Source organism: Poecilia reticulata, linkage group LG8 (assembly GCF_000633615.1).
Source record: "Poecilia reticulata strain Guanapo linkage group LG8, Guppy_female_1.0+MT, whole genome shotgun sequence".
In the NCBI taxonomy this organism is placed as follows: Eukaryota; Metazoa; Chordata; class Actinopteri; order Cyprinodontiformes; family Poeciliidae; genus Poecilia; species Poecilia reticulata.
The window spans coordinates 14,614,624-14,640,521 of record NC_024338.1 but is presented as its reverse complement, the minus strand read 5'-3'; the positions used below and the strand labels follow the sequence as shown (position 1 = coordinate 14,640,521).

Below are 25,898 nucleotides of genomic sequence, written 5' to 3'. Positions count from 1 at the left end.
TGTGATTGAATGGAGCATTGCATTAATACCAGTAGTGGGGATGCAGCTTTGTTCAGACTTGTTATCCTGTATTTGCACCAAATAGTAAAAATAAATTTGGTATTTACATCTGCATCTACTCCTTACATATTTCAACATAATTACATTTAATGAATAAGCGGATTATAAATTTCTGTTTGCGAGTTTGCTCCAGCTTCTGAGCATATTTCTGTCTTTTAAAAATCAGAAAACTTCGGGTAGTTTGCCACTTCATTTCTTGGTTTCGTAATAGATTAAGCTGTGCTGCAAGGTTTTCACCCAAATTAACTATTTCATGTATGCTTGGGTTTTCTACCATCTTTCACACACATCCAGCTCAGCAATTGGCAATAGCTGGAACAAATTTAACAAGGTACACAAAAGCTGAGATGATTTCAGTAAATCTAGAAATTCTTAGTGTATGGCTTCACTACATACTGATTTTTCAAAATTTTGGTGATAATGACTTATAGCCTGAAATCTAAAACCCCAGTATGGGAAGATGCTAAGTCGGCTTTTAGGTAGAGGGGAAACAAGAAGGGCTTTAAATGAATTCACAAAACATGGAAAATGCCAGAAGATTTGACACCACCCAAATAATCTGGAAACTTCAAACTGAACCTCACTGTTCAATCTAACTTCCAAATTACTTTTGTCTTCCGTCTGTTTTCTCCTCTTAACAGAGTGTGGGCCATATTTTGGATGTCTGTCTAGCAGCTCTTGAGCATCTCTAACCACAGCCCACACCTTGATAACCTCCAGTCTCTACAGTGGGTTTACCATCCCATCAAACTGATTATCTTGCTTAGTTGTGCACATTCTTGCTCAATTTGTCTGAATACTACATTCTTAAATACCCAGAGATTAATGGCTTACACTCCCTATGTTAGTGACAGAACACTGTAGAAGTTAGTCTTCACCATGATCAGGCTGGTCATAATTTTCTGAACAGAAATTTAGGTTAAGAACCACAATCAAAAATAAACTTAAGATCTTCTAAACATTAGGCAATTTATTAAGTTTATCCTTTTATAATTACTGAAATAATCTAATTCCAAGTTATTTTATGAATGTTTATAGCCGCTCCTGTGTAACAGCTCACCTCTCGGGGAAGGTTTTATGCAGAATTTTAAGAAAAAAGAAGAATCCCCTTTCAATTTTAAGAAACTATTAAAGTATAAACAGCTAAGTTTAGGTGTATGGTTGATTTAAGTAAAACTAAACTTTATATCATAGTCTCTGCCAAAGCATATACAACAATCAGGTAGTAACAATCAGGTAGTGACAATTTATCTTTATTTAGATTATAGTCACATTTTACAGTGACAAAATCAGGCATGTTGAAAGTCTAGTGAATCCCTCAGTTGTTTGAAGGTCTGTAAAGAGAGAAAAAAAAAGTTAATAAGAAAGCATATTTTTAACTTAATATACAAAATTAAGTGTAAACTCACTTGGCCCATTCAACATTGAGAATAAGATGATCATATCCAAATCCTGACACGCCTGCGATGGCTCTGGCTGCATCCTCCCGCCGGTGGAAACTGATGAAAGCAAATCCCTGCAGGAAAGACGACATTAGATCAGAAAACCGGTGCTTGTCATTTCTGATCATAGTCTATAAAARTCCCAATGCACAATGACGACGAACGGTAATCGACACAGCAGAGACAGAAAAACAGGGCGAGTGCCAACCTTGGACTGTCCGGTATTCTTGTCTTTCGCCAGATAAATTCTYGAGATGGAGCCAAATGGTCTGAAAAGCTCCTGCAGGTCGGTCTCACGGGTGTCCTCSGACAGGTTGGTCACGCGGATCGTGGCGTTGTCATCAGCTGTAAGGGTCGATCAGGTTAATATTTTGATGCTGTTCAAGAACTGAAAAGCAGAAAGTCCTTGCGCCTTCACTGATGCTCACCCCTGCGGTTAGGCTGCATGGACTCTCCTCTCCGCGTTCCTCCATCCCTCAGACTCGGGGGAACGTATTTTCCAGTCTTGGCTTGCGCCGGCTGCACAGGTTCTGGTTCAGCTGGTAAGACACAAGAGCAAGCCGTTTTAATTCACAACCACTTTTAAATAATAATGATAATCTGAGKATTAAATAGTGAACAAATRGTACCAGAGCCAGGAGACTTCTCTTTGTCTCCAGTAGAAAGACCCAGCTGCTCAGCCAGCTCCTTCTGCATGGGACCCAGGGTGTCCTTGTACGGACAGCGGGTTGTCCAGTGGTCGCCTTTACAAATACGACAGGACACAATCTTCTGTCCCTTAAGTTTGTTCATGGGATCTTCTTCCTGATCTTGAGCATTTAAGTCCTGCAAAAATGAGAGAAATTAGCAACTCGGGGCCAAGTTACTGATTCTGCACAAAGCATGTTAGAGATTATTACTCCATTTTTCTTGCTAATTTAATTAGCAAGGTGAGAATCTTTGTAGAATTGTTTTCAAAGTCAAATGAAGGCAAGATCAGATTACTAAAAACATTTCATCTAATCCACTGTAAAGTGTTCTCTCATCTTTTTATGGATGCCTCAAGTTATTTTTCATTACTAAGCTGTGAAAAACACTGGGTTCAATAAGTGCAACGGATCCTCACATCTTTGCTGGATATAAAGGTCATAAAGACGTCGTCGCTGACTGTAGTGGTAGCAACATTAGGACCTGGTGCATCGCGCTCRGAGTTCCCAAATTTCTTCCAGTTCTGCAATAAAAAAAGTGAAAAAATATTACATCATTTGGGACTTTGACTGTTGATCARTCACTAGGTAAATACACCTTCAATACAAACCTTCCTTCTGGCAACAGCTTTGGATGCTTTCCGTGTCTCGATCTTGAAGGTCCGCACAATCTAGATTAAAACAAAAAACAAAAAAAGAAAACATACTAAATATAATTTTATCAATAAGAGTACTACTGTAACAAAGCAATACATATAAAATCATGGATGCATTGCATGTTTTCACTTTAAGTCTGCCATAATGTGATCAAATAATTACCTTGGATTTTTTCCCGTCCTCATCTATTTTATATTCAGTGACAGTTTTTATGTTTCCTTTAATGGTTTCCTTTGGAGATGGCAGAGTGCCTGTTGAAAAAGAAAAGATTCTTCAATAGTTATCTTCAACCCAAACCTTTAAAAATCCCTATGAATAAGACATGAGTGACATGTCGGACAATCACTAAAAAAAAGAAAATAATCACCAGTTTAAATTATTCGTGGTCAAACTGGGAAAAGGAAAGCTGAACTTCTCCATCTGTTGTCATGTCTCCTATTTTAGCTTTGTCCAGATATCAAAACGAATGTACTGACAAATGAGTCTTGTAAAMGTAGCCTTCCGTGACAGCCTTTTAACATGCTGGAAAACACTGCCTGGGTCCCYATCATCATGTCCGCTTTCTAACTATCTGGTAACAATTGATCCATTTTGGATAGTCATRAATAAGTCACTTTAAAGCTATTTATCCCGATCAGTCAGTGGTTACATTTTAACTTGCTTTTAATGCCCTACAACCACGTGGAAGTGGAAGCCGCCTAGCCGGGCCTCACTCTCCTCCCGCGGACTGCGAACTACCGGWGCTGTGCTAGCGTTAGCTCCACAAGCTAAAATACTCCTTACCTTCATCTCCTTCCTCCTCGACCTGGTCGGCCCAGCTGGGCTTGGAGCTAGAAGACAGAGTTGGAAATGCAGCTTTATATTCGTAAAATACTGTAAATGCAGTCAGAAACAATTAAAACTWKTGAGACTTACTCGTCGTATTCAATCGACGGCATCCTCTCCGTTAGCCTAGCTTCAAGAGGATGGCCGCGAAGTTACAGCACACACTTCCCGCATTGAAACTTCGCAATAAAGGTCTAACGTGACGCCAATTCTTTCAAAATAAAAGTTTATGGACAAAATGTTGTTCCCTGTACTAATAAGTAAAAGACAATGCAAACAAGCATCGTATCTGTACTATGGATGTAGAAGGCTGATAATTTGGGCTTCTTTGGCAGACACATGTAGCTTTAGAGGTTAACTATGAACTCCTTTGTAAGAAATTCTCCTGATTCAGTGCAGCAAATCTACAATATAATGGTTGGGGAAAATAAAATAATTAAGATGTTGTATTTTAACACCATGTTTTATTTAACAAGGTAAAACCCCATTGACATTTAAATCTCATTTTCAAGAGGGACGTGGGCAGAAATCTGAATTTAACCTACAAGTTCTCATTAAGTGTTTTCTTGATTTTGCAGATTTTTTCATTAAATCTTTGAAAAACATGCTTGATCAAAGTTAACTTAATATTTACCAAGGGGAACAATAATTTTTTCACAAAGAGAATTTGGTTTGAAACATGTTTTTTGTCTTTTAATAACTGAAATAATAATTTGGAAACTGCAAATTATTATTTGCAGTTTCCAAATAAAAGTGAAAACACATTTTATCCCATTTGTATGAATTACATGTAATAAAATGAGGAAAACTTTGAAAAACAGGAAAATCTTTATTACAAACAGATGTGATTAAATGTATTTAGCACAGAGCTGCTACATTCATAAACATATCTTTACATTTTGCAAAGATACATGCAGCAAAGTTATGTTTAGTCTGAAACCAGGGCCTACTTCCTCATCCCCACTGCATTGTCTTCTGAGCTCTTTCCACAGCATGCTACTCTAATACTGTCAAACACAGCCATGTAGAGTATCGGATGGATACACATGTTCAGCGTTGCCAGTCCCTTGGACACTTGGTACATTTTGTACACMSAACAGTTWMTGTYATTGGGTTTATAAACCCTCAAGTACAGATGATAGACTTGGTAGACATGATAGGGCACAAAGGAAACAGCATAGAGGACAATCACTGATAAGACCAACAAGGCAACTTTGCGCTTTTCAAGTGTCGTTATGTTGACATTTTTCCACACAACCCGAAACACCACACAGTAAGAAGTAAAAGTTACTATGAAAGGAACCAGGCAGCCAAACACAGCAAGGAACACCCTGTAGATGAAGTCAGACGTCTCGTCAGACATTTGGTGACAGAAAGCCACACATAACGTGTTGTTATCGTAACTGTGTTTACAAAGAGAKGCAAACTTCAGCATAGGGCTGGAGATGACTCCAACTACAATCCATAAGATGACACTGATGACTTTGACATGAAAAGGTTCCACGTACGAGCGGGCGAAGAACGGGCACGCGATGCCCACGCAGCGGTTCACGCTTATTGTCATGATGAAGAAGATGCTCACATACAAGTTGCAGGTGAAAAGGAACCTCTCGATTTTACACACCGCCTCGCCGAACASCCAGTGTTTCCCCAGTGCATAGTAGACAATCAGCAGAGGCAGGGTGAGGATGTAGAGCAGGTCGCTGATGGCCAGGTTGCAGGAGAGGACAACACCGGAGTGCCAGTTGCGTTTTTCTCTGACGAGCAGCAGCCACARGGCAAACGTGTTTCCCGCCAAGGCCACGACAAACTCGACCCCGTACATGGCAGGGAGCAGGCCGATCTGGAACTTCTCACATTCAGAGAAGTTGACTGCCATCCTGTTTTCTCTAAAAAAGTACAAACGGAGTAAGACATTTAAGTCTATACAGATTTCAATCAAGAAGTAAAAAATAACTTCAGCTTACCAAAAAGGCAGACATGCAAACTTCCTATAGCTGTAATTCAATATTTTGTTGATGAAAAGGCGCAAGGCAGGAATTGCTCCTCAATCATCCTCTGCTGATAAGTGAGTGATGAACAGCTCAGAATAACACAAGAGTCACTTCCTTATGCTCCGGSTTGCATTGTGCAAGATGCAGAAGGAAAACTGAGYTGTGACGACACCAGCRCCATCCATTTGCCAATATTGCGATACAAAAGCCTAGTTAAAGTCAGAACTTTGTTGTGTAGAAAGTGACTTTACACTAAAAACTAAAAATGAAGACATGGCCGATTGCAAATCTGCAGATTTTGAGTGGGAATGCACAAGAAGATGGAATAAAAATACTTATTTAAATGACAAAATAATTGAAATGCACATTTAATAAATCAAAAATGACCRCAGCATTGAATATAAAKATTTCCAGAACATCTGAGCACACAAGCGGATATTCAGTTCTCAGAATGCCATCTGTACCGATCATAAAAAAGGATGTAAACTCACTTCAACGCTCGTTAGGGAAGTAGTTTGAAAATTATTTTTAGAGTGTGGTTTGCCCACACATACAGACGGCAGCAAAGTGTGATGTGCAAGGGTCATTTTCATCACAGTTTAGATAACGTTTAGATCTGAAAGTGTTAGAACATTTTCAACAGCATTTACAAATGATTGTCAGAACGTTCTGGCTTCATGGTTTAGTGTTCTTTAGTCGTAACATACATCTTAATCTAGATTTTAGTTTTTCTTTGCAGAACAGTTCTTTGCTTTTATTCACAATTTTGTACTCTAATTTAGCTTCAATAGATTACTTTACTTTCAGAGAAATTTACAAAATGGCATCAGATTGATAACACTAAATATTTAACCGTCATTTTCCCATCCTTATACTTTACATTCACTTTTAATTGTGTTGAAAGCTTAATTCTGTTCTTCAAATTTGATTCTCAACTGTGAGTCCTAATGTTGGGTTACAGCGAGAAGCTAAACAAATGTTCCCAGTAAAGTTCATCTAAACCAAAAACACTATTTTATATTAGAATACTTAACATTAATGAAATGAACAAGTCAATGAAAGGACAAGAACTTCAGAGCTGTAAATTTTATCACATTTTTTTTATTTTTGTTCTGAAGTCGACAACTATAAAACAATAAAGAACATTTCTGTAGTTTTTTTTTTTTTTTACAATTCGTTCATTTGAAACTGTCCAACAACATTTCCTCAGACTGAAGCAGTAAGAGCAAATACATTCACTGCCTTCTGYTGCCTTTGGAAGGTACTACATCCAAAGTCCAAATGAAGGGGGGAAAAAAAAGCAAAGTTCAGCGCTTTCCTTTTGTCCGTGTGAAGCCTTGCTTTCCGCCTGCACCTTTTTTCTTGAGGCCAGGCTTACCTTTGTGACCTTTTGTCTGAAATGTTTTGCCCTTGTTTTTCTTTCCATCAAAGTTTTTGCGTGGAAATTTTGTTTCCCTCTCTCCAGATTTCTTRGAGCCAAATGCTTTTCCTGGAGGCCGCTTTTTGTTYCCAAATGTTTTCTCCTCATCTTTAGATTTCTTCCATCCTTTTCCGTGAGGAGCTTTTCCTGTTCTGTCTCTGTGCTGCCCCATTGCACCTTTTCTTTTTGGTGATTTAGAATCTGGTTGTTTTGAAGATTTACCAGGCGACAGTTTTCTCTTCTTGGCGCGGTCGTGAGATTTCTCTGGACGCCGCCTCTTCTTGGCCCCCGGAAACATGCCTGCATTGTCGAGAAATACGTTGTAAGGATTTAAAGCAACAGTAGTGCAACAAACGGTGCACGGCTGTTTGACTTGAGTACTCGCCTTCATCTGGTTCTTGCCCCACAGCCTGTCTGTAGTACTCCACATCATCATCGGATTCAACAGCAGCTGGCCGATCGTCCTGCATCCCTGGATCTTCCACCTCACTGTCCTCCTCGGCTTCAGCTCGTTTCTTCTTTATGCCTTCCAGACTCTTTTTCCTTACAAGATGAAAATATTTTACAGACTTCAAGCATTARCGATAAAGAGAAATAAAATTGCTCAATAATTTTAGGTTCAAATTACTTGTTCTCTTCTTGTTTCTCTTTCTTTGTTGCCACATTTTGCTCCTGTGTTTTCCTGCGTTCCTCCTTTTCCTTCATCTTTGCCTCCTTCCTCTTCAGGATCTCCTGTATTTCTTCCTCTGTCTTGGAAACTGGTACAAAAATAAAAAAACCCAGACTGAGAAACGGTTTTGTGCCAAATGTGCCTGAAGCTAATAAAGAGCTCAGGATGAATCAGTAAGCGTTTACTAGTAGAGATAAATCATAGAATTCATAATGCTATTGTCATCATGTTCATCTGGACATTTGCAGCAGAAACAAGCTGGGAGAAACCATTCACTCACTCATGGAGTGGTAAAGGATGTTCCCGTCTCCCATCCCTTCCTGGATCTTCACCAGCTGCAGCGTCATTCGAGGACCGATCTAAAAGGAGCAAAATGAAACAGGTTCAGCTGACCCACACGGAGCAGAGGGGTTTGACGTATTCCAGTCGCTTCRTACGCACTTCGGTCAAACGGACAGCGCTCTGCTGGGACGGCATGTTGCCTCTTCCGGAGTACATCTGCGGCAGCTCCGTTATGTTGTGCTCGCCGTCCTGCTCGGCTTCACTTTCAGACAAGTTTGCTCCCCTGAATAGTTGTTAAAGAAGGAGTCCAGGTAAATTTTCACTTTTGTAAAATGGAAGCAATCTGCTTTTTTCAATGCGGCGAGAAGAAAACAGAGAATCTTACTTCACCAGCAGCTCAGTGATATCCTCAAACTTGCTCATATTGGGGAACTTTTCTTGCATTAGCTTYTTTATTCCTCGGCTCATCCCCACAGGGACGACCTTCAAGCTACTGCAGGACAASAACAAAAAAAMYYYTWAWTTKKKRMYKGAAAAAAAAMCCAAATCAATAAATAACAGAACTCTGTCTCAAAGTGTGAAGGCGCATCAGTGCGTTTACTTTGGACATACATCATGACAGTGTCAAGTCGTAATCTGTCATCATCTGAGCCCATCACTTCAAAACRCTGATATTAGATCAATACCTTTACAGATCATTACTTACTAGTGTCGAAATTGAATTTCCTGGGATGCAGGGTCAAAACTGAACAGTACACACCTCTTGATGGTGTTGAGGTTTACCTAAGAGAGAGAAAAAAAAAGTTATACCCAAGGCTTAAACTTGTATTGTGCTGAAAACCCATTTCACAACAAATCAGAAAGCGTTTACTTTTGAGATCTTCACAGACACTCAGAAGACTATACTGTCATCACGTCGTTCTCAATGTAAAGTGGATGATTTTTATCTTACTAAACGCACCTTTTGGACGTTTATGGAGGGGAACATGTTCTGGAACATGGTGGCCATGAGTTTCACGTGCATGCCATCCACTCCAAAGTTGCTGAGGATGAGAAGTGGATGGTGGGTGAACTGCTGCTCATGCATCCTGTGCTTCTTCAAAGATGAAACCACRTCTTTGATAAGGGAATACTGGAAAGGGAAAAATAAAATATAATAGTACTGAATAAATGTTGATTTATAATTAAAAGGGGGTCATCAAATGGCTTTGGTAGCTTGGGTTCGTCAGTGCGTTTACTTGAAAAACATCACTTTACAATCAAGTTTCTGTGCGTCATCATGTGAACCYGGAAAATTTGACTTGGATGTTACAAAACTTACCTTGAGGACCTTAAAATAAAGCATGGGGCCTTTGGGAAGTCGAGCGAGTCTCTGGAAGGAGAAAGAAAATTAAACTGATGGTGACACAGTCTTGACTGAAAAAACTGTATGTAGGTCCTGATCAGATTCAGGTCTCACCATGTTGATGCTGTCCGAAGTTTTGCCAAAGATAACGAAGTGGGTCACCCCCAGGGGTCCTGCTACAGACACAAAATCCTTAAGGAGATTTTTTTTCCGTACCTGAATTTTAAAAAGAAGACAAAGGCACAAACATGATGAGTGGATGAATGGGTWGTTAAAGCTTRAACTGGCTTTCAGAGGAAGACAGACCTTCAGAGAGACTGCGGTGTAAGGTTGCATGACTGTCCTCATGTCCTGGACGAGCTGACCCACGTTTTTTCCAACCTGACCCCGATGAAAAACGAAGGAGTGGGGCACAGACCTGTAGGCATCCTCGGCCACGTGGACGGCTTGGGCTCGGGATTTCTTCTGGTTTTTAGTCTAATGAAAAAGGAAACATGAACAGAGCTCATTACTGCGGTTAAATATCYAAGACGCACGTTTCTTACACAACGCGAATTATGAACGTGATGCAAATTTACAACCCAACACACATACATAAATGTCTCTCCACCAGAGCTGGATATCATAAAACAAGCCCTTYTACCAAAGACAAGTCAATACGCACCCCTATGTAAATGGTTATTAGCCATTAGCTCCCATGCTATGTCTGGCACTTACCTTTGATTTCCCCATGATTTAACTTGAAGCCGACTAAATGGTTTCACCACAAAAACTCGAAAAATGTTACTAAAGTATATATAAGCTAACCATACCGATTACATAAACTGCCTCAGCTAAATATTTCAAACCACTAAAGTTGAAATAATCAGCCTTAAAGTGGACTACGTTCTTTCCACATGGTGTTCTCGCTATGTGCAGCACACTAATATRTCCGTGCTTCTCGCTCGTTCAGGCTTGCTAGTTCCGAGCTATATATTATAGTCTGACCACAAGAGGGCAGAAGAAAAGAGCACAATGAAAGGTAGAAATCTTTTTGACCACTAGAGGAAAGAAGACGTGCGAATCGTAAGGTCAAACTCATRTAGTTATTGTATTACAGAAAACAGAAATAAATACATGAGTTCAATGAGTAAATAAGAAAATTGAATTATCTATAAATGCATCTTAATATATTTTAAGCAGAGAAAAACTCTTGTGTGCTTTAAAATTGCTGAACAAATAAACATCAACACTTGTGAAACCACATGCTTTACATCTCTGACTATCAGAAACAGATACACACGAATAAGATGCATTTTTGGGAGTTGTCCTTACTAACATTCATAACTGCTCTCATATGTGGAGGAACCAAAATAGGTCTATGTCAAACGTTACTTTACAACAGCCCATGCAATAACAAAGTCATTCACAAGTTACATTATGTGAAATAGAGCAAGCCCTAAAAACCAGATTCTCTCCTCACAGTTTGGACAGAGGCAATGCATGTGTGATTTGTGTCTTGTTTTGATTWTTCTTGCCCATTTCCTGCAATAGCAAGAAAGGTACAAACATATGATTTAAGGTTTAAAATGTAAGTATTATTCACAGAAACAAAAACTCTAATTTGAACACAAAGATTWAAAAAATGCCTAACTGAATGTTTATTTATTTTTTTTATGAAACTAATCTTCATTGAAGATGGGATTCATCTGTAAAGTGAGTTGTGGGTATAACTTGAAGCTACAGCTTCAGCACAATGCCTTAGTGCTCTTGTCTGTYGTAATAGTGAGCTCATGGCAGGCAGGATCACAGATGATGGCAGAGGGAGGAGACATTCAGATTCCTGCTCTGAGTACAAAGCTGAGCCTGCAGGAAGGCGGTGGCACTGGGATACTTTGTAATTACCTATCTCTTTCTTCAGAGATCCTGACACAGAAGGAACTCAGCCGACCAAGAGCAAATGTGGCTTCTGAGAAACCTGACTGCTGATTTGATCCAAACCTATACGCTTTCAGATTTGATTTCATCCATTCTAAGTGTGCAACTTTTAAACTTTTAAAAGTTTTTTGACAATACTTTGGGCTACTGCTGCTGCTGCAGAAAAGGACATTTGTTGTACATTTCATTTGCAAAGGTAAGTTATTAAAACRTCCAACCTTGTCCAGAAGAATGTTTAAACCTTGCATATATATATATTTTTTATCTCTAATTAAGGTTAAACAGAGCAAAAGAGCAACAGTTGTCWCAACATCAAATAAAACATTGCTATGGATATTTTTCATTGAGACGCTTGTGCAATTCAAGATCATGTATCAGTGGTTTCCTTTTCGCTTTGCTCATGGTGTTGTCAGGTTATCTGCGCTGTTGATCCAGAGATGGATGGATGTTGGTTTTGTTTGGTTTGTGTTGTGTTGGCTGTCATCCTCTTTGTTGTTGATATGCCAATTTTCAGGAAGGTGAGGAATGCAAGAACAAATGGTATAACAGGGAAGCCTCTAATTCTGCAGCATAACATGTAAAAGACAAAACCAGAGCTTGATAATTCAAACCAGCTTTATTTCTAGTCAAATTGCCCTTATCAAAATACACCCCTGATGGGACACCAAAGAGAATTAGATTTTGGGGCCATCAGTCACCACAACTTGATCAATATTGCCTTTATAACATCAGTGTTTAAATATTTCTGCCTGTTTAATGTAACCATTATCGCCCTWTACAGATTTAAAGTTTTACTGCCCATGCTACTATTTACATTCTTTACATTCATGTTTTGTGTTACTTTAACASATTCGTTTTACATCACATATAAACTGATTGGTGCTTAAGATGAAATATAAAAGTGTAAACATATTCAAAGGACATTTTCTTAAGTTTAWATACTGCCTTAACAGAGAATGACAATAAACTAACATAACACAACTTGATCTCCATCTTGTYCTCTCAGAAGTTGATGTCAGGTGACCTCTGGGAAAGTCAAACATTTTTCCTAATGTAGACATAAATCCTTTATTTACTTCTCTGGTTTGGGTGATTGCATTAAGGGGAAAGGAAGAACCTTAATCCTTATAACAACAAAACAGTAAACTCTGAAAAAACACACACTACATYCATTTATAATAAACATTTWWAAAATGAAGGATCACAGTTTTTGTTTTCTTTAAAACAAAAACTTTTGAAGACCTTTTGTTGGTTTGCAAACSSTTATTTTGCCTTGCATGTCCTCAAAAAACTTATCACCTTRTGCACACTGTCAAAGATGGCCGGTTCTTTGTATGGGATATATTCTCATCATCAKTCTTCCTCTTTCACCATCAGGTTGTCCTCAAATATTCGACTGATTAATGGATAGGACACTGGCAACGTCTCTCACCCTTTTCTTCATCCTTTGCGTGACTACTCATAAAGCTGGAGCGTCCTCGGGTCTGAAAGCAGGCCGTTGCTCCTACACCTTCATTGTTCCACAGCAAAAGATCACAGGAGCTCTGTGTTTGAACACGCACTCTTCAATGCCCAACCAATCAGAGGTATCAGCTCTGCAGCTGGCGCTCAGACGACAGCAGGAGCAACTGGGGAAGCTCCAGAGTCAAATGGAGCATGAAGGGTCTCTTGTCGCAGAGGTGAGAGCCTTGCGCAAAGAGAGCAGCGGCATGAATTCCCGTATTGCCCAACTTTACGCCCAGCTGCTGCGTGAAGTCACCCATAAGAAGGACCAGGCTTTGGAGCACCAAAGGTTGGAGAGCCTCCTCCTGAATGCGACGACACATGTGAGCCGAGAGTGGCGTAGAAAGCAACATCTTACAATTGGTTGAGATACCGAGCTCATCTTCATGCTTTTCTGCTTGTGGCGGGGAACTACAGGCTTTGCAGGTGTCCAGTAGCTACAGGGAACTGGAGAAGAAATATGGAGCACTCACCTCCATGATGAGCTCCCAAAACCAGGTTATCACCAAACTGGAGAAACAGTGCCAGTGCAGGGACTCCAGCCAGCCTTCGGTGGTAAGAAGCATGCTGGGTTTTTTATATTTAACATTTAACTGTCTGAAGGTCAGCAAATAAGCAGGCGTTATTTTGTGTTGGTCTGGACAGGCGATGACTGAACCCCCCAAAAATCGTAGTAATGATCACCGCAACTACAGCGTCAAGGCCACCATCCTGACCAATGACGTTCAGAGGGACCAGAGTGCTCCTTTACACCAACTACAAGCAGAAACAGTCGGAGATCAGCCCTTCTCTACTATCAGTCCTCCTACTGAACTGCCTCTCGTTGGCTTCCCTCTCACTAAATCCCCAGGTACAACAAAGTAGAGCATCTGATTGAACTCCAAACTTTGTGCATAAGCAGGTCTTCTGTCAGAGTTGTTTATTTTCTCAGATAAGAAGCAGAAGCTGAGGGAGTCAGTGACCTGCTGATGGAGGTCTTATCTTCTTGGGAAAACCTAAACAGTGTCAAACACACCAAGCGCGTGTCAGAGCACGGCCTCTATAATGAAGACACATTTGTACCGCAGTATTTGCTGGTGCTTTATATTACACATCTGGCGGACAATGCTACAAACTATTTCAAGGTTGAGCATAGAGCAAGCGACCACGGCTCTTTTTTTCTCCCTAAGTGTGACGAAAGAGGGGTTTTTTTGTTGCTACATTTAGCTTGTGTGAAAATGCTCTTCATGGTAGCGCTTTAGTATTTCACTGTGTGGGAGTTGTTCTTCTGTGTATGCATTTTGTCCATGCAGATTCCTATGTTCACCTTATCAAATTCCCCACGTCCAAGAAGATAAGTGGGAGCTGCACAGTGTTTCGCTCTACCAACCCCAAGCTTGGATTTTAGTCCACAGCTCAGAAATCAGCACAACTAAAGCACAATTATATGCAACTAAAACGTCTGCAAATTATTAAATAAATATTTAGAGATATACCATTGTCAATTGAAAGAAAAAAAGATATGTTCATTTTTATTTTATGAACAAAAGTGTGGTTTTAGTGCAGTTTTTAACTTTCCCTGACTTCCACAGGGATCTAGTAAAAAGATCAGCAAACCGGTTCAAATCCTGATGGTATGAGTTTAGGTAGGTCAGGCTTATTTTTCTCTCCTCTTGTAATCATACATACATTCTAACCAGACAAAATGAGAAGAAAGATGGAGGATGCTAATACTGGTTAGTCCTTGTCATACATTTCCAAGTGACTGGTTCTTTCTGTGGTTGTGTTTTCCCATCCCCTTTTCTCCAGTTTCTAAGGTTCTCCTACCTGAAGTTTTCCCTCAGTGCTAATTATTTGTGTGATTTTTAGCTAGCGTTTTCTTCCTGGCAATTTGCTCTAGTGTCACACACATTGYAATTTTCTGTAAAAGCTTGTTTAAATTCACTATGGAAAAAAGTGCCAAAACTGGCACCCTGCTTGTTATAAAGAAATGTGTTAATATAAAAAAAAAACATACTTAAGACAAGTACAAATTGTGATATAAAAAGTAAAAGTGAAAATATGACCATATAAACAAAAAATGACAGAGCTGTAGCAGTCGAGGGTGTGAACAACACCCCAGTGAAAAGTGTTCACCCAAAACAAATATTCAAAATGAAACCTAGTGCAACCAGTTCACTAATTAGTAAGGAAAAATAACATGTGTGTAATTTAATTTCAGGRTCAAAATAGTTATCTTGTAAATCTCTCATAGGYTTGTTAGAAAAGAAGTTTAAAACARGGTTAGTTCATATAATAAACATTTGAAGTTTACCTAATCTGATGGACAAGGAGAGCAATAATCAGAGAAGCAGTAAATATGCCAGTATTAACTTTAAATTTGGCTCTAAACATTTAAYGTAGAGGGACTGCACTCATCTGAACAATTCAGATTTGCACTTGTATACAATTCAGAAAACCATGTRCTATTTTCCCTTTATATCACAATCACACCACTTTCTGTTGGCCAGTCACACGACATCTCAATAAAACACATGATGAACTATTGTGCAAGGTATTGTAACAGTATAACATTGGTTGCATACAGTACATCTCTTTTGTTTAGGGCCATGGCGGGACTGCCAGCATGTTCTGGATTCAGGCGAGACCACCAGTGGGATTTACCTGATTCATCTTCAGAGTCCCAACCGACTCTTTCAGGCCTGGTGTGAGCAGAGTCAGGCTCAGGGTGGGTGGACTGTCATCCAGAGGAGACAGGATGGGTCAGTCAACTTCTTCAGGTCTTGGGAGCAGTATAAGGTAACGCCAAACAACTTTGAACCACATAGATAGATAGATAAAACAGAGACAGACAGTCAGACAGACAGACCGATTGATTGACAGACAGATGTATTAGAAGTAAGTCATTCAGGAGGTGTATTAGATTACTTACTTAAGTAAAAGTTMTAGAAATTGAGCCTAATTTTTATAATTTTTTTGCATTGCATTGTTACAGCAAGGCTTTGGAAACCTAAATGGTGAGTACTGGCTTGGCCTGGAACACCTCTACTGGCTGACCCAGCAGGCCAAGTACAAACTCCGGGTGGTCTTAGAAGACTGGCAGGCCCGGCAGGTGTCTGCTGAATATGACAGCTTCCACCTGGAACCGGAGAACGACTGGTACCGCCTGCGCTTGGGACAATACCACGGCAATGCAGGGGACTCCCTGTCATGGCACAACAACAAGGCCTTCACCACACTGGACCGTGACAAGGACAGCTATCCAGGTCTGTCGCCATCTTGTCTTTGCCCAGCAGTTTTCTGTAATGATTTGACTTTTTGTGTCAATAACTGTGTTTCGTGCATCATCAGGTAACTGCGCTCATTACCAGAAAGGAGGCTGGTGGTATCACATGTGCGCGCACTCCAATCTGAATGGCGTGTGGTATCGGGGTGGACATTATCGAAGCCGCTACCAAGATGGGGTCTACTGGGCTGAGTTCCATGGAGGGTCCTACTCCCTGAAGAAAGTTTCCATGATGATCAAACCCACCTAGCTGCATTACTGCAGGAAATCACAAGGGATAGCACTGACAAGGATAAAGAAGATGAAGAGAAAGTTAAACATTATGAATCAAATGCATAGTTACAGAAATGTTTTAACACAAATGCCTTAGCTGACATAAATCGTTGAGTTACGAATGATGACTAAGTCATTGGTGTGACGCAGATGTTTCCTTCTCTCTCTGCTCAGATATATCTGACTCAAGTAATTGAAAGCGGCTGTAGTGAAAACAAAAACACTTTTCCCCACATTGCTGCTTGTGGACTTAGACAGTTTTCTCTGACGCCCTGATCCCTCCGTGGTTGTTTGACATTTTTGGTGTTATCGCCTCAGCTCTACACAGAGGTTTGGTTGGTTCATTGATGCAGCTACAGAATGTGGTTAGAATATTTCTAGATCTTTTTACATATTAGATCACTCTTCCTCTGTCTCTTTTTAAAACTGCTGCTTCTCTCTTGGTCAGTCTTAATAATTGCATTGTGTCCTACATGCCCTTCTCTCTGTAGTCATCACTGGTTTTATTGTTACATGGAGACAGATTGTTGATTTCATGCCGCGTCACCAGATTTCTTATTTCTGTTGGCTACCATTAGTGGTCAGTGATTCACTCCAGTTTTATCAATGAGATTCTGTGTGATGTTATCCAGTATGTACCAACTTAGTCATTGGATTAGCATTTAGACAACAGATATGGAAACCTTAAAGCAAATAAAGATTTACATCTTGGCAATAGCATTAGTCTCTTAAAGTAACCTATTGAAGCTTTGACTGGCCAGCTTGTTCAGCCACTTTCAAGAGAAGGCAGTATTGATCAAAACCTATGTTGTACTAGTTTCTTAAAAATAAACACAATAAAAAAATGCTTTGATGTCCACTCAAAGGTTGAGAACTCTGCAAACGTATTTTACAAATTACATTTACACCTTTTCTATGGAATTTTGTGACCTCATTTTTCACAGTTTCATCAAACAAAACATCACTAGAAGCTGAACTAAAGGGCGGAGAGAGAAAAAGAACGGTTGCACCAGCCTTTCCTGTTTCCTGTGCAAGAGGGCGGATTATTTACCCGGTAGYGTGCTTTCTTTTTCCTATAGTAGCTGTTCAACTGTCGGCACGTGCTGAGGCCAGTTTTCGGCCGRGATTTATCTCATCCAGCTACAAAATTTTTTGGATCCTCCCTAAACACTTTTCATCTCCTTCATGAGCTCCCATCCACCTGTGAGTCAGTCCGGCATGCTGCCTCTCGTGATGTTGGGCCTCCTCCTGCTCTCATTGTTACCTTGTGGTGAGTGGAAACAGTGCATTGAGGCTGTGTGATTGCTTCATACTATTTTAAAGTTTGTTTATTACTATTTTAGGGATAAGGATGTGATGTCGAAGTAGATTTTTTTGTTTTGTTTTCGTTATTATTATAATTTTTTGTTTCAGTTACTCTTTGAGGCAACTGGCTACTATGTAGAAATGGAAAATTCTGTTAAAGACAATTAAGCTTAAAGAAATAATTTCTTACAACTTTGGTATTAGACAACTGATGGTTGTGAGAATTAAGGTTTACAAAGTGAATGTATTTCACTTCTCTGTTCTATAGGAGTGAAATAATGTGATTCTAGTGGGAGGGGTAGGTGTTGAAACACTCACATATCACCTAAAGCTAAACATATGTCTTGGGCTTTCTGCAGAAATTGGGTGTGGTGATAAAGTATATTTTACTTTGACTGCACAAGAACATTTATTTACAGTTTATAGCTCCATAAATACATGTTGTACTCACATGAGACTGCTTTTTGAATGCTTGAGCTTTCCTAGATAAAAAAGAAAWGATCAATTAATTCGCCTTTCCTGTGTCAACTGAACGTAAGGAGGTATTTCCTATATTCTGACGGTTAAGGTCACACAAAGGTGAATTAGACAGTCAATCACGTGTTTATTGTAGCCTGCAAAATAAATTTGAGAATTATTTATTTTGTCTGTCTGTATCGTTAAACCAAAATGAATATCAGAATTTGCACCATTTCTGTCAACTTCAGAAAAGGTGGCAGAAAAGGTGCAGCATAACCAGTACCACTAGAGGGCAGCAAATACTACCTCATATAATTATTTCCGTATCAACAGGGGCTGACCTCACCTGCTCCCCGACGACCATCCTGACCTTGGATGCTCCTGTGATCATAGAAAATGGAACACAACTTCATGCAAGCTGCAACACCACAGAAGAAGATTTTGAGGAGTTGAGCCTATGCCTTGGAAAAACATGCTGTGAAAATACGCAAAAGGATGGTGTTGTCTCCTGTGTTGCAATAGTGTCAGACTTGGAAATGAGGGCAGAGTGCAAAATGAAGCTAAACGAAACCTATGAATGCAGTGAAGGCCGTGAAATCACAGTATACAGTAAGTTTCTTTTCAATTAGAGACAAAAGCCTTGCAGAGAAACGTCTACTATGAACACTAACATAATTTTATTATTATCATCATTATTATTTTTTAGAGAACCCAAAGGTTATGCTCTCTATGAGAAATGGAAATGAATTGGAGGCAGACTACGAACTGCACTGTGACGTCTTTGATGTTGCCCCTGCTCAAAASATCTCTGTCACGTGGTACCGAAATAATAAAACCTTTAAGTCCTTTATGGATTGGATTGAAGAGTCACAAACATTTTCTTACTTACTGGGCGTCAACATCAGCCAGGAAGAGAAATTTGCTGAGTTTAGATGTGAAGTTCAACTGAAATTTGAGGAACTAAAATTACAACATCCTGTCATTTCTACAACACATAATCTCTCAGCACGCTGTGAGTAAAAATGTTGCCTGACAATAATATTATATTTTTAACATGATTGGCTCCAAAGAGCAGTTATTAGAATTTCAACCAACATAAATTTTCACTTGGCATTTTTTTTTTTTAGATGCTCCTGAGCTCAGGACAAATTCTTCTACCAAGACCATCACTATGGCCATGGGTGGCAATGCAACCTTGCTCTGTGACATAGAGGGGAACCCGCCTCCTGTGTATCAGTGGACCGTTGATGAACAGCCTATGCTGGAAACCACAAACAGGCTTGACATTACCCAGGTCAACAGAAGTTCAATTTACAGATGCACAGCTACCAATATTCTGGGAAACACAATTATGCACATTGTTGTTGACATGGAAGAAAATGACACAACTGACCCTCCAGCCATTCCAACCCCCGAGACGCCTGAAAGTATGCTTTCATACTAATACTTCTATGTAATCTTAACATGTCTTATTGTGCACCAAATCAAAGTTATGATTCAAAATTTTTGCTTTTCAATGACAGATTGCGGCTTAACTGTGACGCCCGCCGAAGTTTATGTGAAATATGGAGATTCAGCTTCGATTAATTGCAGCACAACCATCAAAGACGCTGCTCTAATGAGCTGGGAGTTTGCAGTTGGCGAGACTTCTGGTACACCTCCTCGTGTCACCTGGATGATCGAGAAACTAGAAGATTTCACCGTGGAACCTTTCTGCTTTGTCACTCTGGAATCTAATGAACAATGCAAAATGAAACCGAACATCACTCTTTATAGTGAGTACTCAACCACGCCTTCTGCTTTCATCTGTTATAACCTGGAAATTCTTTCATTCGGTGGTGGAAATATTATAAAATGTGTTGTTTTATTTATTCATTTTTTTTTTTTTTGTTATAGAGCTTCCAGATTCTGTGGCGGTCTCTGTAGCGGGTAATGGTCCGATGAAAGAAGGCAAAGAGCATCAGCTGCAGTGCCACATTTACAGTGTGGCCCCTGCAAAAAAGCTCTTGGTGAAGTGGTATAAAGACGATGAAACTGTCCTCACCGATRACCTAAAAAGCTCTGGCGTGACGCCACTCCCAGAATGCCTTAACGACTCCACCGTGAGACTGTGCAATGTATCATCTATCTATACCTTCACTGTCAAGAAAAGTGACAATGGATCACTTTTCAGATGCGAGGCAGAGTTTCAGTTTGGTCCTGCGGTGCCCCCCTCCATGGCCTCAGAACCTTACACTGCCATTGTACACTGTAGGTTCTTCACCGCGTTATATTTAGTGTTTCTATACCTACCAAGTCATGTTTAAATAACTGAATCCTATATTTTCTGCAGATAAGCCGACCATCAAAAATTGCCCTAGTTATGCTGGTGTGGAAAATAGCTTCCACCTGAATGATTTGCCATGTGAAACTGATGGGAACCCTCCACCTGCTATTGAGTGGCATTACAATGGTACACTGATTGATTCATTCAAGCTCCTTACCAGGGCKGAATCTGGGATCTACACAGCTACAGTGCATAACTCAATGGGACAGGTTAACACTGATGTCCACATCACAGTTGAATGTAGGTCTACAACATTGAACTTTTACATTTTATTACGATAAAGCCAAAAAAAAGTTGATYATTCTGAATAATATTTTGATGTTTCTTCACAGATGCTCCTAGATTTTTCTGTCAGATGCTGTATGAGGTTGAAGTAAAAGACATGCTGAAACCTTTGTGTTATCCGGAGGGTTTGCCTCTCCCTAACATAATTTGGTTTAAAAACGGAAAAGAGCACTTTTCACAGCGCTGGGAAAAACACGAGAGTGGAAACTATTCAGTAAAAGCATCCAACAAACACGGAACAGCTGAGCACACGTTTTATCTGGACATTTTATGTAAGTCAAAACTTTACAGCTGCCCACTGTGGCTGCAAACAACTTCAACATGATTTCAGAAGTCTAATATTTTTCTCTCCATTCAATAGACCCYCCAGAGTTCACACAGCCAGATACAAMCACRGGAGTTGTTGTAGACGGAAATGTGTCTTTAGTTTGGGAAGCTGACGGGAACCCCAAGCCCGAGATCCAATGTAACGACTCGTTAGCAGAGAATGTTCGGGCGTCCACTGTGGGGCGCCAGAGGATCATTACCATCACAGGAGCCACGTCTACTAATGCAGGCCGTTACATCTGTGTTGCCACGAATAAAGTTGGGAAAGTGACAAGAGCAACCACTCTGGTGTTACAAGGTATTATTCTGTGCAGGACATTTTTTTTTTTTAATATTGCTAATGTCACAAAGGATGAAAAAAATATRCAAAGAGTCACAAGCTATTGTTTCAGCTGTTTTGTTTTTCTTCTTTTGCAGATAAATCCACTGACCACTTCCAGTAYTGGTGGGTTTTACTACTAGTCCTGCCAGCCGTTGTAGTTTTGGTACTTGTTTTTATACTAAGGGGCCGCAAAAAACATGGACGATATAATTTCCCATTGCAAGCCAGATACACTGTAGAGAATGGGACAACATAAGCGAATGGTGAAAGCTTGAGTTGAAGACAATTAAGCAGCCTGTAAATAAACGTTAATACTGTTAAAAACAATGATGTGTTAAGAAATGTATGCCTGACAGATATGTTCGCCAAGAAATTGATCTCACAACAACGTCCTTCTTATGTTATTCTGTTGTATTTCAGCTTTTAAATAGACTTTTAACTCTTTCATTTCACTGCATTTGTATTTTTTTTTCTGTCATAGTTGGTTCTTGAATGTGTTAAAATATGAGACTTTTATCAGAGTACACCTTTCAAAATACTGGATTAAAAAAAATTGAGTAATTTATGCTACTTGTTTTAACTTGAAACACTGTATCTCTTTCTGAACTGTTCTTCCTGACTTTAACTACTGGCTATTAAAAAGAAACTTTCAACWTGCTGATATCTGCTGGGAGAAGAGGCTGAAGGAAATAGAAATGTAACACTATCCRAGCCCTCAGGATGTAACGCAGTTTCCAGGCCCGGCGGGTTTTGTGAGTGTGCTGGCCCTTTAAGGCAGCGCGCTAACTCTGGGATTTGGGAGTGACGCGGATACGCGAGCTACTTTGTCCTTCTGTTTCCTTCGCTATGAAAAATATTTGGACTTATTAGAACAACGGCTACCAGCGAAAGTTKATTGGTTTAATTATGAAGCCGATTTACACGTTTTGTTAAGAAAACGTGTAAATCAGTGGATCGCCCTGGTGTTTACTTGGTGACTGATCAAGTCGGGATTGTGTTTGTTTGCGGGCCGTCCGTCCTCCGAGCTGCTGCTGCTGCGGCGGCGGCTGGGATAACTTTGGAAGAAGTTCTTTGTATTCAGGAAACAGTTTGGCAAAGAACATGGACTGGGGCACAGAACTTTGGGTGAGTCCACCGTGAGAAGAAGTCTAGCCAGGGTGACTGTAATGCACTGTTGTTCTTCACGCTGACGAAGTTGCAGAGGAACAAAGTTTGGCAAATCGGTTTAACTTTTTTTTTTTTTTTTTTTTTCAAAACGAAGCATTTATGAGCGCTGCCCTTTTTGTTGTTGTTGTTGTTTTTTTTGTTTTTTTTTGTATTTGCAGCTTTTCAATAAATACACTTAATTTACATTAGACTTTAGTCATGTAAGTGATGGGACATATGATGTCGTGTTCACGGTTCAGGCAAAAAGTATGGAGATTGATTTCCTGCAGTGTCAAAACTCAATTTGTTCTGCATGCGGGTACTTCAGCTGTATGAGGGTTGTGTCTTTTCTTCTCTGTTTACATTTTGTCACACTTGGCTTCCATAGAGATGAAATCGTCTGCTGTGATGCGACTTGGCAACAATGGCTCATCACTGATAAGGCGCATCTACCTGAGTGGCATGTTTGCTGGCTCCACAAAGCGCTGATTTCTGTGTTCTGAACGCACATAGAAGGGCCCTGTGCAAGATTAAAACCAAATCGAGGCAGCACAGCCTTGTCGTGGACGATAAGCTATTTTCTTGGAAGCAGAAGTGAAAGGATTGGCACTGTCCTGAACCTTAACAAAACGAGCTTTGCCACTTGTATATTCTCAGAGAACCTAATGTGTAAAGTGGAGCATTGCAAAGAGGAGGGAAAGGAGGTTTTGGCCTCATTACTCTCTCCCCCTGGGTATGTTCTCCATCTCTTTTTTTTTTTTTCATCCTATGCAATGGTGCAACAGCCTAATTAGTTTTGCCCTACTTWAAAAAATTAAAATAAAAAATCAGGGAAGCTCCTTTTACATTGCACAAAGTTTCTGCAGGAGCTTTTAGAATGAATTCTGCACATAATAGTTAAAGGTGCAGTTTAATGTTCCATGGGCCTGTGGGAAAAAATATTTAACCTCTGATCATTTTTGTGTGTTTTGGGTCCAACCTGGCCCGCCAGGTCATTCACATTCCTGTTTGCATAATTGGTTTTGTTAATGTTTGGCTGCAGAGTCAAAGCGCAGGGCCTGTTCAGCTCTTTGGCATCTGTTCTCCTGATTGTTGTTAATCCGGTGGCTATTTTAAGATGCTGGTTGGTGCAGTRCAAGACCACAAGTTCTGGGGCTTTAGTTGTGATGGYGAGTTCAKCTCCCGTCGATCAGGTCTAGTAGGCCCAATGTCCCTAATTTTCTGCAGGAATGAATGGTTCAGGACTGAAACACTTGTGGAACTTTTTATAGGAAAGCGCCACATCCTGGGTGGCTCCTTCCAGCATTGAATGACTTCAAAGGAAGTTGGATACTTTMTTTGGGTTCAGATATGGAGGCGTTTGAGCACCTGTTGCTAACTGTTGTAGCTTTCTTATTATAAAAAAATATATATATATGTTAAAAGGACTGTGTGAAGTTGCTTTGTAGAACTGCTTCTGATTTATGAAAATCATCTGAGCTCTAACCGCCTAAATGAAGACCTTTTAAAGCTAGTTTTGACTGTGGCTTTAGGGTGATGATAAAAGGCAATAAATAGTCTAACCAGTGCTGCGGCTTCACAGGACACCGATTTATATACACATCATTTTCAACGTTTTAAAATTGCTTGCATTTCTAAATATAGCCWTAGTATTTTGAATGAAGTGGGTATAATTAAATATTCCTTTTTAAGATGGGGGTAGATCCAATTTCTTCCAGTGTCTTTTAGCTTTTTTTTTTTTTTTAGAAAAATGGTGCAACCACAGTTGCTGCATCTCTCCCTGTTGTATTAGAGAATGTCCAGGACTTTACTTGTAGATCAAACTAGGGCTACTTTCATTGTTTGGAGTCCTTTGAAATGTTTTGGAAATGCTGTTTACTCTCCTGGGGCCAAAGAAGGGGGTGGAAAACATCCAGTAAAACTGCTGTTTTCTTCMATAATGTGAAAAGTGTGCAAGAAACAAAGCCTTCCTTTGTCGTACCCTGAGATAAACGGCGTWAGAATATCTGTTAMAACTTACATTTGCAGATATGTTTGTGGGATTACAAAGTGCCAAATCATTTAGTGGGACAAAAAGAATGCTGATTGGAGCTTCTCAATCACAGGCATTAGGATAGGAGGTTTTATCTTGATGTTCAAGTGCCCATCTATCTACCTGAGGCCCATCTATCTACCTGAGATCGCATGAATGTGATAATTCTTGCACCTTTTCTTTGTATTACGAAGCTGTTTTTTTTTTGTGTGTGTGAAACTGCAAAAAAAAAAAATGCATAAACACAACAGTGTTTAACATCTGGAGCCTACTACACACATTCAATCTGCTGAGGCAGTTTCAAACCTTCCTCTTCGTTTCTAGTTTGCAATGCTGTAGTACAAACTGAAAACCAATCCAAAAACCGAATATGCAAATAATACACGAAGTCATGCAAAATGCTTGYGGCAGCAGCTTCCCGTAGCACACAACTTTTTATCTGCACTTTCATGTTGTGGTGAAATGAAAGGATATGAACTCTTGGGAATATTACGCATATTTATCCGCCTAAGTATCAAATTACAATACCATAAAGCAGATTAAATGTACCCAAGCAGCTTATTTAAAAAAATAAAGACAATTTCTACCTTTTCTTCCCCACCATGAGAATATTTATTTGTAAATGTCAGAAAACATGAGTATATGTCTAGCTTTATTCGATAATTTGACAGGGAAATTAGGGCCACACACCTGTTCAATGTGACTCGATTCTCATCATATCCCTCAGATAAGACAATGGAGGTGGGAGTAACATTATTTGAWCATGTTCTTGTTGCCTGTTGAGTTGCACTTCACTGAAATACTCTCACACAGGTCATTCCAGCTGTTGCTTTATATGCACAAAGGAAATATTTATGGGAAAYGGTTGTATTTCCTAATACAAAAGAAACTAAAAGCTTCTGAAGTTTATCCAAAACCAAAAATCTCATCAATGGGAAAGGTTTTGGTTTCACTTATTTCTGTGTGGAAAGCAAAAGTTATCTTGGTTTTAATTCTCACAGATCATTGGCGCTTATATCTAGGTTCACCATTACTTAGATAGTCATCAGTGCAGAATTTTATGTGCATGCCTTATGGAGCAAAGTTCAAATTTGGTTTAAACATATRAACACTGTAAGAAAAAGCAGAAATGGAAATGAAAGAATCAAATTACTTCTACAAAAAGTTTCATTATRAAATGACGACTCATGTCTTTCGTTTTATTAATCCATTTCACTGCTTTATTATTAGCTKTAGAATCCTGCAACTATTTTGTGTTTGCTAATGATAATCATCAGCAACAATTTTTCACTTTGTAACAATCATATGGTATGAAGGTTCATTTAAGGTGAGTACTAAAATGAAAAAAAAAAAAAAA

At 39.6% G+C, this 25,898-nt stretch overlaps 5 protein-coding genes across 6 annotated transcripts in view; 3 read left to right on the top strand and 2 right to left on the bottom strand.

Moving 5' to 3' along the window:
• Nucleotides 1-1,296: 1,296 nt before the first annotated feature.
• eif3g (eukaryotic translation initiation factor 3, subunit G) lies at nucleotides 1,297-3,842 on the bottom strand. The gene is made up of 10 exons (XM_008416018.2): nucleotides 3,761-3,842; nucleotides 3,629-3,675; nucleotides 3,008-3,096; nucleotides 2,800-2,859; nucleotides 2,608-2,712; nucleotides 2,132-2,327; nucleotides 1,931-2,041; nucleotides 1,711-1,847; nucleotides 1,470-1,576; nucleotides 1,297-1,394 (listed from the first exon to the last, which is right to left on the bottom strand). Exons 1-10 carry the CDS (start codon nucleotides 3,781-3,783, stop codon nucleotides 1,379-1,381), a joined length of 891 nt encoding a protein of 296 aa, XP_008414240.1. The 5' UTR covers nucleotides 3,784-3,842; the 3' UTR covers nucleotides 1,297-1,378.
• Nucleotides 3,843-4,479: 637 nt separating this feature from the next.
• Nucleotides 4,480-10,328, bottom strand: LOC103468877 (suppressor of SWI4 1 homolog). The gene is made up of 14 exons (XM_017306126.1): nucleotides 10,099-10,328; nucleotides 9,688-9,858; nucleotides 9,496-9,597; nucleotides 9,358-9,408; nucleotides 8,998-9,168; nucleotides 8,743-8,819; nucleotides 8,422-8,529; nucleotides 8,196-8,319; nucleotides 8,035-8,113; nucleotides 7,713-7,842; nucleotides 7,470-7,627; nucleotides 6,975-7,384; nucleotides 6,862-6,875; nucleotides 4,480-5,559 (listed from the first exon to the last, which is right to left on the bottom strand). The coding sequence occupies exons 1-14, from the start codon at nucleotides 10,111-10,113 to the stop codon at nucleotides 4,617-4,619; spliced, it is 2,553 nt and encodes an 850-aa protein (XP_017161615.1). The 5' UTR covers nucleotides 10,114-10,328; the 3' UTR covers nucleotides 4,480-4,616.
• Nucleotides 10,329-11,296: 968 nt separating this feature from the next.
• Nucleotides 11,297-17,186, top strand: angptl6 (angiopoietin-like 6). 2 transcript variants are annotated; one of them, XM_008416019.1, is made up of 7 exons: nucleotides 11,297-11,494; nucleotides 12,676-13,124; nucleotides 13,219-13,356; nucleotides 13,447-13,651; nucleotides 15,386-15,579; nucleotides 15,776-16,046; nucleotides 16,132-17,186. In XM_008416019.1, exons 2-7 carry the CDS (start codon nucleotides 12,702-12,704, stop codon nucleotides 16,314-16,316), a joined length of 1,416 nt encoding a protein of 471 aa, XP_008414241.1. In that variant the 5' UTR covers nucleotides 11,297-11,494; nucleotides 12,676-12,701; the 3' UTR covers nucleotides 16,317-17,186. The 2 variants fall into 2 exon arrangements, with proteins under 2 accessions (XP_008414241.1, XP_017161521.1); XM_017306032.1 differs by lacking the exon at nucleotides 11,297-11,494 and having other exon boundaries at nucleotides 11,992-13,124.
• Nucleotides 17,187-17,249: 63 nt separating this feature from the next.
• LOC103468738 (hemicentin-1) lies at nucleotides 17,250-21,503 on the top strand. Its single transcript, XM_017306125.1, has 10 exons — nucleotides 17,250-17,609; nucleotides 18,437-18,712; nucleotides 18,810-19,115; nucleotides 19,231-19,530; nucleotides 19,627-19,878; nucleotides 20,000-20,353; nucleotides 20,436-20,669; nucleotides 20,762-20,986; nucleotides 21,076-21,308; nucleotides 21,459-21,503. Exons 1-10 carry the CDS (start codon nucleotides 17,525-17,527, stop codon nucleotides 21,501-21,503), a joined length of 2,310 nt encoding a protein of 769 aa, XP_017161614.1. The 5' UTR covers nucleotides 17,250-17,524.
• Nucleotides 21,082-25,898, top strand: part of trip10a (thyroid hormone receptor interactor 10a) — an 18,426-nt gene continuing 13,609 nt past the window's right edge. Inside the window, exons 1-2 of the mRNA XM_017306124.1 lie at nucleotides 21,082-21,339; nucleotides 21,459-22,488. Of these exons, the coding sequence (XP_017161613.1) occupies nucleotides 22,465-22,488 (24 nt within the window). The 5' untranslated portion in view covers nucleotides 21,082-21,339; nucleotides 21,459-22,464. The remainder of the gene's footprint in view (nucleotides 21,340-21,458; nucleotides 22,489-25,898) is intronic.

Bases quoted from the DNA above. Each gene is read 5' to 3' on its own strand.
- angptl6 (XM_008416019.1), top strand. From the start codon at position 12,702: ATGGATAGGACACTGGCAACGTCTCTCACCCTTTTCTTCATCCTTTGC. The intron at 13,125-13,218 runs GTGAGCCGAGAG...GGGGAACTACAG, and splicing joins TCCTGAATGCGACGACACAT to GCTTTGCAGGTGTCCAGTAG. The intron at 13,357-13,446 runs GTAAGAAGCATG...TGGTCTGGACAG, and splicing joins ACTCCAGCCAGCCTTCGGTG to GCGATGACTGAACCCCCCAA.